We start from the raw sequence: 12,751 nt of genomic DNA on the forward strand, positions 1-12,751 counted from the left end.
GTGATCTGCCTCTGAGGCTGCAATGGGACCAGAGTGGTCTCCTGTGTGTCCCTCACCTCTAAATGGCTTTTGCAGAATCTGGAACCCCCTGCGCCCTTCCTTGCCAGGCCCCTGCCAAAGGAGCTCAGATTCACCTTGCACTGTGAGTACAGCCTGGGTGCGGACTTCTCCAGCACTGTTCCAGGCCTCACAGGTATATGTGCCCGTGTCCTCTGGGAACACCTCCTGGATACACAGGCTATGCCGGCCACCCTTCTGTTCAAAGTGGAAGTCTTCTGACTCCTGGATCTCGTTCTCATTGTGAAACCAAATGACTTCTGGAGGCGGGTTTCCTGAGCAGAGAGTAGCAACAGAAGATTGTGAGAGAGGGACTTTCCTAGTCAGGAAGCAACTGTGCACTTAACATGCTAATGCTGGGCTAAACACGCTACCAAAGGCTTTGCCTGTGTTTCCTCACATGTTCTGCCTTGTCGGACTGTTAAGAGAAACAACTGAGTCGATCTAACCTTTGCGAGCTGCTCACAGGATGGCATGCAGCACAAAGAAAACACCTAGCCCTGAAGGTGTTTCTGCCCTGCCCTGCCCTGCCTCACATGGAGACTCCACAGGCAGGCAATGGCGATGTCATGGTAGCTTCCTTGCAGACTATCACCAGAAAAAAACTCTGTAAGCACAGGACCACCACACAAATGTGGTGTCGGGACCCCAGCTTGCAGAGGGTTTCTAAACATGGTTGGTGGGGTGTACAAGTGCCAGCCTATGCTTCAGGAATGTGTTAGGGGTACAGATCAATGACCATGTGAGGGTTTTCGTAGATATGAAATCTGACCACGAGACTCGGCTTCCAGAGGAGTGAAGCCCCTGGGGAGACTTTAGAGTGAGTAGATGGCCATTAGTCTGCATGGGACAGGCACAGGTCTGGAGATCAGGTGCCAAGTGCCTCTTATCTCTTTCAATTGGATGTCAGGGAGGCAGCCAATTGGCATGACAAATGTGGAAAAGAGACCTAGTCTCTGAAGCTGTCATGGAAAGGCCTTCATCCTCCAGGATCCGGGGATCATCACCTCTTCAAGGATAAATCTTCGGGTCCCCTCATATTTATTGCCTTTGCAGGTCTAGAGGAGCTAGGAAGCCAGAGATTGGCCCTCCTAGTTTTCAGAGGCACCGATAGGAACCAAGTACCACAGATGCCTCCAAAGGTACTAGGTCTACTCTGTCATGAGTGTGGCACTGGGACTGTGTGAGCCTCTCCTGCTGACCCCAGCAAGGGGCAGGAGAGCTTTGTCTCTGTACAAGCCACATTTCTTTGCCTGTTTTAGAAGGATCTCTGATTATCAGCTTTCTGCCTCAGAATCTGACTGGAGCAACTCCGATGGCTGCTGAGACTCGAGACCTCACACAAGTTCATTCTGCACCATTTGAAAACTTTCTAGAAAGTCTTTAGTGTTTTTTAAAGTATGGGGATATATTTTCTACAAATTGGATAATTTGACTTCCTCTTTTCCTATTTGCAACCTTTTCATTTCTTTCTCTTGCCTTTCTGCTCTGGCTAAGATTCCAACCACCATATCGATTAAGAGCAGAAAGACTGGGAACCCGTGTTTTTTCCTCATATGACTTGAAAGTAGAAGGGGGACTATTTGGGAAACAGAAGGGGGCTGGTGGGAGGAAAGGAAAGGTAACTAGTAAACACAGTTAAAGTATATGATTCTTTTGAATAAATATAATTATGAAACTCATTATTTTCTTACAATGAATATGTACCAGTTAAAAAGGAGTTGGAATTATTTAAAAACAAAAACAAAAACAAGACCCCAAACTTTCCACTGGGACTAGGCACATTAATCTTTGCCATCTTCTTCCTCTGGACCATATAACCCTCAATCTGTAAATGATACCCACACAGCAGGAGAAGCCAAGAGGCTCCATTCCTTTGAATCCCTTGCTGATGGTTCCACGATGATTTTCTGGGCACCTAGGAGCAATACCCATTGCCACATGGTGACCCTCTAACACACCCGAGGAGAGAGCTGTGTGGACAGACCTGACACCTGGACTGTCATGGTGACCTGGCTTCCATCCATGACTTTGAGATCAGAGAGGCCTTGCAGGAAGATGGGTGCGACGTGCTTGCTGGGAGTCGGGGGCGGAAGGTGCTCCCTCTCTCCTTCACTCTTCTTTTCTGTGTGGTGGAAATAAAATGGGAGAGAAACATTCTTTTCTTTCACAAACTCAACAAACGCACTAGACGGCACAGCTGTGCTGAAGCTCGGGTCTCACACATGTCGGGAGGCTCTGGAGAGCGCGGGGGACATAGGCCCCATGTCACTATGTGACGTGTCGATGCTCTTGCTTGACAGCAGAGACTAAACAGTGAAGTTCCGTGGAGTTCTGGGCAAGCAAGCTCGGCTGCCCGAGGAGAACCTCGGGGACGAAGTTCACAATTGGCATCTTCATAAAGATTTTCCCCCTTAAATTCTCTTTGCTCTTTTGAATTAAGTGATTCACTCATGTGACACAGAATTCAAAAGATGCCAACAGGCCTACATGAAGTCTCCCTTCCAGCTCCGCTCGTTCCCTGGCACAGTCCTCCAGCAGTAAACAATGCTCGATTCTTCTTAATCCTGCCAGATATGATCTGTGTATACAACATACACAGCAAACAGAACAATTCTCTTTCTTATTCTTCCTTCTCCTCCCAGTCCCCTTCTTACCTCTTCTTTCCGTGCTGGGTTGCAAATCTGGAATCTCAGATATAAACACCTACTCTACTACCAACCTCTACTTCCGGGCTCATTTCTTGCCTTTTCTGAAAAATAAACTAAAGCTGGGTGTGGCGACACACACCTCTAATCCCTGCACTCAGGAGGCAGAGGCAGAGGCAGGAGAACGGTGGGTTTGAGGCCAGTTTAGGGTACGGTCATGTCTCGGCTAAACAAATCAACACTACAGGGCGGGATGCGACTCAGTGATTGAGCAGCATCCTCACCTGTGCAAGGGTTAGGATTCATTTTTACAGCCCCCTCCATCTCTCTCTCACACACTGTGTGTGTGTGTGTGTGTGTGTGTGTGTGTGTGTGTGTAGATGGATCAGAAAAGAGCATTGAGGAATGTTTACGAGAAACAGAAATGTTCACTTTTTAGTCCGTGGTAAATGTCCCATGGTTATAAACATGTCTTCGGAACTCATTAGGTTCGACTCCTAAAATACACGCAGCTTACTGTACTTTCATAAGACTTCAACAAACCTGGGAGAGGCTCAAAGGGAGTGTGCCAGGTAAGGGCAATGACCAGGACAGGTCTCTGAGTACAGGCCTGGTCCACCCCTACTCAGCTCTCTGAAGAGACAGTTACACAGGAGGGCTTTTCCTTATTCTTGCCATCTATGCCCAAGCTGGCTTTAGCCAGTCTCTAGGAGGTAAAGCGCTGGCTGCTTCAAATGCAGGACTATCCAGTGTCTGTTCTACTCTGTAGCCTGTTGCTGTTTTCTGTTTGTTTGTTTGCTTGTTTGTTTGTTTGTTTTCTGGTACTGTAGGGCATAAGATTAGCAGGGCAGGTACTATGGTTTGAATTTATTAAAACTCGGGGTGAACAGCATCAAATTATTATTTTTTTATGTGTTTGCTGTATTGGGTATCAAACTCAGGGCCTGAGATAGGCAAGGGTTCTACATGATCTTTGAGTGTCATAAAGAAACTTCACTCTCAAAATGAAAGCATTGGAAAGGGGTCCTCTGAAAGGCGATTAGGTCATGGAGACAGCACCCCTATGAAGGGATTAAAGACTTTCTCAGGAGATTGATAAATCTCTTTAGACAATGGATTAGTTCTCTTAGGAACCGGATTGGTTAAGGTGAGAACCATGTTCTAAAGTGAGCCTGGAACCTGCACAGGTCTGTCTTCAGCATGCACTTGTACACAGCCCCACTTCTACTGCTTCTTAGCTCTGATAGGACAGAGTGTGAGACGTTCATGAAGACCTGTGAAAATATCTGTGTCTCCATTTCTGACCTCTAGAAGTAGGAACTAAGACAAGCTTGTTACAAAGTATCCATCTTCAGGCATCTTTTTATAACCGGAACCACACTAATGTCTCTAACTTACAATCAAAGTTTCAAGGGAGTATTTTGGGTCTCCAACACCACAGGGAAATACATTCCAAACCTCTTTTCAAACTCTAGAACTTGGGATAGTCTCCAGGGTATTTTCTCTACCATCTTAATTTTTACCTGGGACCACAGAAAGCAAAGCTCTCCCAGCCCAGCCTCTGGGACCATGGAAGGATAAGGCCCAGAGGGTTGAATAAAGGTCAGAATGAAGCTTCTTCTCAGCCAGTGTCCCAGGGAGGATAAGGAGCAGGCACCCAAGAGCAGCTAGGACATATACGCTCCACCCCACCTCTGGCCACCAGGTAGGGTCCCTGCCCGCATATCAGGAATTCTCTTTTGATGGGGTGCAGCTGCTGGAGGGGTCTTGGCAGGAGGCTGTGGAAGTGGATGTAGAGAGCCTGTATTGGAAATGCACAAATCTACCTCATGTCCCTGCCTGGGCTGCCTCCGGAGGGTTGAGGAATTTCCTGTCTTGCACAGATTGAGAGGGCTCGAGGACAAAATGTTTTCCCTCTCTGGAGGACTCCCTGTTCCTGCTCTGCCTCTCAGCCCAAGCCATGGAGCTCCATACAGATGGACCGGAATTCCTTCTGGGTGCTGCAGGAACATCCAGATTCCAGCTTGCTCGCCTTCCAGTCGGTGGCTGTCTGCTCCTTCAGGCCACTCTCTCTCTCTCAGTTCTCCCTACTGCCTGTTCCCTAACCTGGGGGCTTCAACAAAGCCACAGTACCCTGTGGATCTTGGCTGCTGGGGTCTAAGGACCTGTCTGTACCTCCATCCTGCATGAGGGATGACGGACTGGAAGCTCCCAGGATCTAAGACCTGAATGTCTGTTCCTTTAGCTGGACAAGAGACATGTCTTAGGTTTCTATTGCTGGGATAAGAATGTCATGATCAAAATCAACTCGGAAAAGAAAAGGTTTATAGATTTCAGAAAAGGCTCATAACTTTCAGGTCATGGTCCATCACTAGGGAACATCAGGACAGGAACACACAGGAGGAACTGAAACAGAGGCCACGGAGGAGTGCTGCTTTCTGGCTTGTTCGTTATGGCAGATTTAGTCTACTTTCTCATTCCATCCAGGACCGCTGGCCTAGGTAGTAGGACCACCCATAGTGGGCTTGGCCCTCCAAATCTCAACTGTCTACAGGCCGATTTTATGGAGGCATTTTTTCAGTTGAGGGTCCCTCCTCTCAGATGACTCTAGCCTGCAGCAACTTGATACAAAACAAAACAAAACAACAACAACAACAACAACTAGCCAGCATATGACAGAAACCTGAGACTTGGGGCCATCTCTTGATCATAAGTATACCTCTGCCTCTACCTGAAGCCCCACATCCTCACCTGTCTCTAGGGGTTTTGTCATCTCAGGGCTCACACAACTATGTCAGGAAATGCTCAGATTCAAAATTTAAAATCTGAAGAGAGATTCTATAAAAGGTGTGTGGTTTTCATGCCATCATAAAGTTGAACACCCCAAGTTGAAGCATCCTACAGCAGGATTGTCAACATTCATTATCAATGGCATTGGTAGAACTGGTTAAGTCCTACCTGTTAGAGCCACACAGTGGATCCTAAAAAGCAGTGGATCCTAAGCCTCCCTGATGGTTACTGACTCGTTTTATCTATCTATCTATCTATCTATCTATCTATCTATCTATCTATCTATCTATCTACTTTTAAGTAGCCCACAGCAAGTTCTATGATGCCATGCTTGGAGACACCATGGGACAGATCTCAAAGTAAATTAATGGAACTTTGCTGCATCTTCCCAGGTAAGGGATGAAGGAAGCAGCTCAGGCTTTAGATCCAGAGTAGTCACTGTCCCCGACCTGCTCTTTCTTCCCTTTAGCCCTACAGTGACAGTGGCAGGAATAACTGAATGATGGGAATTAATCTGTTCTCAAACCAGCAGGTTGATGTTCCTGTTTGTTCTGCATCCCTCCAGCAGGTGCAGGATAAGTGACATGGGGCATGACGATCATGAATTCAGGCCAGAAGACAGCAGTCAATCAGCCCAAGTTCACTATGGGGTGAGGAAATGGGTCAGCCTTCCTATAAACACACGGTGAAGGAGACAGGGGGCCTTGGGTTCCCAGTAAGTGGCTTCTGCCGAAACCCAAAGAAAAGGAGGCTGAGTTAGCTCCTTAGAACCCCAATCTCAAGCTGCTACGTGTTGTGGGATATTAGTTTAAGATGTGTTACATTTTTGCTGTAGAATATTTATTGAACCATGCAAAGATGTGTTACATTCTTTTATGTTGCATTTGGTTAACTCTGTGAAGCTGTGTTACTCTGCAAACTGTCTAAAACACCTGATTGGTCTAAGAAAAACCTGAATGGCCAATAGTGAGGCATGAGAGAGAAATAGGAGGGGCTGCTGGGCAGAGAGAATAAACAGGAGAAGAAGAGAAAAAGGGGAGGAGTGAGAAAAGGCGAAGAAGAGGAGGAGGCCAGGGGACAGCCACCCAGTCACACAGCCAACCATGGAGTAAGAATTAAAAGAAAGATACATAGAATAAAGAAAGGTTAAAATGACCAAAGGCAAACACAGTTAAAAAGAAACAGGATAATTTAAGTTAGAAAAGCTGGCTAGAAACCAGCATGCTAAGGTTGGGCACTCATAAGTAAGACTAAGACTCCATGTATTTATTTGGGAGCTGGGTGGTGGGTCCCCAAAGAGTTAAAAAAAATAACTACAACTGCCCATTGTACTTAAAGCGTGTGCAGGATGTGTTAAGGTGACAAGATGACCAGAGTTGTGGAGCCAGAGCAGGTTGACCAGGACAGAGGGCCAGGCCTCCTGAGGACAAGACAGGACACACCAAAGGTGCCTCTCCAAAGGGAACCAGCATTCTCCCGTGCTGACCACAGTGAGCTGTGACAGGGCCACAGAGGACGAGCACAGTGCTGCTCATTCATGCAGCAGATTCTTGACAACTAAGAAAAAGCAGAGGAGAAACAAGCCAGGCAAAAGGGGCACTGTGTGTGTGTGTGTGTGTGCACATGTGTGTGTGCATGTGCGTGCATGTGTGCATGCGTGCGTGTGTGGTTAGCTATTATCAGCTACTGAAAGGCAGCATCGATGAGTAGAGTGGACTGTATACGTGACTCCACTGCAGGACTTCCAGATAATTCAAGGCAGCTACATGTGAAAACAGTCGTGGGGCTGGCGATGTAGCTTGGTTGGTGGAGTGCATGAATTAAGCTGACTTCAATCCTTAGCACCACCTAAGACCAGGCACGGTGGGGCATACCCATGCATCCCATCAGGCTAGACAGGGAGGCGGAAGTCAGAAATTCAAATCCATCCTCCTCAGCTACATAGTGGGTTCAAGGGCCTCTCTCAAAAGACCCCACAACAATATCTAACAACACTTTGTGTTTCTGAGCCCTGCTGGCTGTTTTGATTGAGCAGGGTCGATCCAACAACAAGACACGCATCCTCTCCAGGACTTAAGAGCGGCTATGGGATAAGGTGGAAGAGCTCTTGACAAAGTTCTCAGTGGGCACACTGCCACTCAACAGAGGAAGGTGGCCTTTCTGACTCCCCAGGGATGCAGTGGCCAATAGACGTGAGATGTGAAGGAATGGGTCAGGCTTCTTGCTTTCTCTCTATGGATCTAAGAACAGAGGCAGGTCACTCAAATAATACCACCTGACTAGTGTGTCCACGCCCAGGGCGGCCTGTTAGTTCAAAAATTCCTATGCCGGGAATGTCTTCCTTTGAGGTCACAACAGGAAGCCAGCCTCAGGGGTGAGAGCACCCCAGCCTTCCTCATCTAGGAGGCAGACACTGGCTTCCCACAGCACACGGACTCCAAGGAAGGAATCCCCAAGACCAGGGATGGATGCCTGTATCCAGCTCCAGTGGGGCTAGACGAAATAGACCTCTGGCTTTTCCCACAGCTGTGCTTCCTGCTCCCACTGAGAGCAAACTCAGAGAGGCTGAGCCACAGCTCACTAGACTTGGGCTAGCCACCCAAGGTGGTTTATCTGTTCCTCCAATTCTTGGCCCCTGTGTCCAGCACTGAACGGACTGCCACCGTTCCACTGAGAGAGGGGAAAGGAAAACACGGCCAAGGATGAGCTGTTGATAATGTAGCTCACAGACGCGTGCAAATGATGATATATAGATGAAGGATGTTATAGGGCTTGAGAAAGAGAAGGAAATAGGAGGAGGGAAAGAATGAGAGAGGAGAGGAAAGAATGGGAAGGAAAGGTAGAAGGCTGAGACAGGTAAACAGATTGAGGTAGGCAAACACAGGTGCCCTCCACCCACACATACACGCTCATGCACGTGTGCGTGTGCATACACATGCAAACAGCAGCTCACAGGTGTCCTCCACACACACACGCACACACACACACAAACAGCAGCAGCTCACAGCTGCCCCCCACGCACACATACACACACACACACACACACACACACACAAACAGCACCTCACATGTGTCCTACACACACACACAAACAGCAGCTCACAGGTGTCCTCCATGCACACACACATACACACACATACAAACACACACACAAACAGAAGCTCACAGGTGCCCCCCCACGCACACACAGCAGTTGACCCAATCCCTCTAAGCATTAGTTTCTTCATCTATAAAGGTACGCAGAAGCTGCTGAGAGTCACCGCAACAAGCCACCCCTGTCTACACAAACGTACTTTTCCCATGAAAGCTCCCCTCGAAAATACCAATGGCAGGGATTTCAGTTCAAGAACAAATGCAGTGTTTTGGAAACCTTGTAGAATATTCAGCGCCCACAGGATGGAGCAGTTGGTGGCATCGTATACCCACCGGTCCAGTACAATAAGCAGTACCAGCTGCTCCTCCAAGCTGAGCCACTAAAGCCTTCAACTCTTCCTGGGCCTGGGGCCTTCCACAGCCTTCGCCCAGGTGGCTGGTGCTGGCTGCAGTGTCTCCTGGTACTGCGCAACAGTTTCCCCTTTTCTTCCCTCAACAGTCCTTCTCCAACTTTCTACAAGCTTAGTAGGAAAAATAACTCATTCTGAATTTCTCCTTAAAACCATTACCACCCCCAACCCCCACCACCACCTCTGGACAACCTATACTGTCAGCCTGCTACTCTCTGAAACACTGAGTCAATGGATCCAAATGCACGATCAATGAACACGCTGGCCTTTCTCTTGGATCTACTAAAGACTCTCTTTAGTTCTTTGAACACCAGCCATTAGCTATTGCAATGCAAAATACCATTCTAACAGCAAACTGGATCCCCCCCTTACCCCTGTTATTCTATGGAAATCTAATAAATCACCAACTGAGGGCCATCTATAGCCAGTCTTTCCTCTTCCTTTATTTGGTGCTCAAAATGCAGTGTGGTACCCACATCGGGGACTGGTGCCTCTCACCCACATTCTGGCACTGGGTTTCTTGACCTTACAGGAAGGCAGCCCAGCCCCTTCCCATTTCCAGAGCATTTGGCAAGCTATAAAATCCCTGGGGAGGTATCTGAATTCCCTTTAACAAAAGCCTGTCTCTAACCCGATAGAACTGTCTTGGAATGCCGGCACGGGACTGCTTTTCTGGCTGTTTTGGCCATCTTTTCTCTTTTCTGCTGACTTCTCCAGAACTGAAGAAGTAAGTGGGAAGAGAAGCGTGCAAGGAGAAGAATGAAAGGGACACAGCGCATGGCATCTCAAAAAAGATCTCTGACCAGTAATGATGGGCTGCTACATGACAGGCGGGGACCCCCACAACCTCAGCCTTCCTAAGGTCCTGGGAGTTATAATCACACTCCAAATGGGCAGCATCCAAACCCCCAGAGTTCTTTGCCAGCGAGACCTAGAAACCACACTGCTGTGTGTGCTGTCAGAATTGGGGCTCAACTCACCACTGGGAACGCAAGGCTCTCATTCCGGACGGTATTTTTGGCCAAGGTCTGCGAGCCAGGAAATAGGGGCTATGGTCTACAAAGGGCTGTAAAAGTGGACAGTTATGAGCCTCTGTAATTGTCTCATTTGTAAAGCAAGGCTCCACTTCTGAGCTTTGTACCAGACGGACACATCCGGCCCGCAAGCCTCCCTGCAGTGTGGAGGCCTCAGTCTGCAGAGAACGAAAATGCTGGCGATGCACTGATTTGATGCTTACCTCACTGCTTAGCTTAGGTTTCAAAGGCTGTCGGCAAACGCTTGGGCGCACTAAGGGTCTCAGTTTTTCGAGAAGGGGTTTCTCTGTGTAATTGTACTGGCTGTTCTCGAATTTGCCTTGTAGACCAGGATGGCCTTGAAATCACAGAGATCCACCTGCTTCTGCCTCCCAAGTGCTGGGATTAAAGGCGTGCATCACCACTGCCCGGCTCAGTATAGTTTGTTGTTGTTGTTGTTGTTGTTTTGTTTTTAAAAATTAAAGACAGTGCTGCCTCTTCTTCGTGGACTCTCTCTTAGCCAAAATGTAAGGGTGAAAATGGTTGCCAGTGTGCTCAGCTGGCAGAGAGCAGGGTCCATGATCTATGCCAGCAGACAGATGACATACGGTCCTACGTGCATACACACACTCGGGATGAGCAGAGGAAGCTGGGAGCTGCCACACACCTAGGTGTCCAGAGTCAAGAATATGGCTGCCGTTGAGAGCCTGTTGTTCTCACCAGAGATTCTTCATCAGACAAACCTTCTAACCTTACATCCTCATAAGACAATTTTTTCCCCATCAGATTTTTTTTCTTTTTACCTGACCCACAATGTATGTCCTTAGGTTCCTCTCACAGGCCCGGTGTGCCCTTAGTTAAATAAACAGACCATTAGTGGAGAAACTATGTCAAAATAGGAACCGTTAGCAGATTATTAATGCATCTTATTGCTTAAGAATTTGGCCTTGACAGAGACATGCTGTCTCTCTGTCTCTGTCTCTCTGTCTCTCTGTCTCTGTCTCTGTCTCTCTCTCTCTCTCTCTCTCTCTCTCTGTGTGTGTGTGTGTGTGTAGGTGGGGTCTCTCTCTCTCTGTCTGTCTGTCTCTCTCTTTGTGTATAGGTGGGGTCTCTCTCTCTCTCTCTCTCTCTCTGTGTGTGTGTGTGTAGGTGGGGTAAATTGAAAATATCGTAGCCCAGGGAAGGCCCCCTGCCCCTGACTCGTGCATGGAGTTAGTGGCTTTTTCTGGCTCTTCCAGGACACTGGAGGAGGAACTTGGATTCATCATCCATTAGGCTCCATTTTTGGTGTAGAGGGATGATATTGCTTGGTTAATAGTGGGGATGGTCTTTCTCCTAGCCTGGAGAGAGGGGAAAACAGGTACGTTTGTTGAGGATCTCTTGAAAGCGAATTTGCAGGGGGCTCCTGGAAATTTCAGAGCTCTGAGAACCTAAACAAATGGGGAAGATGAGGGAATGCCTCCCTGCCTATGGGGAGGACTCGTCCACTTCACTGCCCTCTCGGTCACTGCTGTTCCATTCACAGGCCCTGAGCCACATGCAGTATCAGGAGGACGACAGGTTCCCCAAAAGAAGACTGCAGACACTTACAAAAGGCAATTAGAGCAAGTGCTCCTTAACTTCGAGGCCCTGCATGATATAACCCCGCCTCTCACTCCACCCACACTGTGCTCTGCTACTCTGCTACCCAAGGCCCTGCATGATACACCCCTGCCCCTCAGTGCGTCCATTATGTTCGGCTACCCTGCTACCTGCTCCCTTGACTCCAGCCACAAAGGCCGTCTTGACTAGGCTGGACTTGTTCACACCTCAGGGCCTCTGTGCTTGCCACATTGCCTGCTGCCTGCCTAGAACACCATTCCGTCTGCCTCTGTCTAATCTCGTTCTCCGTTCACACAGTCTATGTGTGGTGCTGGGGCTCCAGCGTGGGAAAACAGGGATGGCGTAAATGCTCTCCACACCTGAGCAACAGCTCCAGACCTCTGTTCGCTGTCTTTAAAGTATGCATCAGCAGGTAAAGTCAGTAACGGCTTGACTACCGCCGCCATCAGAGGGGTAGGCAGGACAAAAGTAGACCTGTGCTTTACAGTGTCCCCAGACCAGGTGAACGCAAATACTCAGGAAAGACTTGTGGTAAGTAAATGGGACAAGGGAAGCGTGGTGAGAGCAGGGCTTATTCTGAGGTGAGCAGGGAAAGTGACATCTGTCTAGTTAGCTAGGCTTCAGGGGTAGAGCTGCAAAGACAAATAGAGCAGCTGCAGAACAACTCGGGGTGCTGGGCCAGAGCCCTGAAAGGTTGCAAAGCCCTGACAAAAGGATAAAGAGTCCCCAGGTCTGCCCTTCAGCATAGAATCTGCTAGACTCTCCCTGACAGAGCTCCGGAAATATGGCAAGTGGAGGGCAATGCGTTGCTGCATATTGCCACCTTGTGGTCAGAGCCTTGAGGTGCAGCACAGGAGCCCATGGCCGGCTCTAAGTGGGGTTGTGTAGCCCAGGCAGATCTTGACCTTCACCAAGCAGGCAGATAATACTCTACTGCTGCAAGTTGATTCTTGGGTAAAATCACTTCCTGGGATAACGTGTCTTGTTGAAAGTTTGAGCACCCATCATAACAGCACGTATGGGTCATTCTATAGTCTGGTGACAATTCATTTCATCCTCACAGTACTGTGACGACCAGTGCCCCCCATGTCACACAGAGGAATGCGATGCCTGGAGAGCTCACATCGAGGTGGCAGGA

General features: G+C 48.5%; 1 protein-coding gene across 5 annotated transcripts in view; it reads right to left on the minus strand.

The window, feature by feature from the left end:
* Mylk (myosin light chain kinase) overlaps positions 1–12,751 on the minus strand; it is a 249,598-nt gene that overhangs the window by 89,408 nt on the left and 147,439 nt on the right. For all 5 annotated transcript variants that reach the window (XM_038344888.2, XM_038344886.2, XM_038344887.2 and 2 more), the window contains 2 exons: positions 2,045–2,182; positions 135–332 (listed from right to left, as the gene is read on the minus strand). In XM_038344888.2, coding sequence (XP_038200816.1) covers positions 135–332; positions 2,045–2,182 — 336 coding nt within the window. The remainder of the gene's footprint in view (positions 1–134; positions 333–2,044; positions 2,183–12,751) is intronic.

This window comes from Arvicola amphibius, chromosome 10, assembly GCF_903992535.2.
Source record: "Arvicola amphibius chromosome 10, mArvAmp1.2, whole genome shotgun sequence".
Taxonomy (NCBI): Eukaryota; Metazoa; Chordata; class Mammalia; order Rodentia; family Cricetidae; genus Arvicola; species Arvicola amphibius.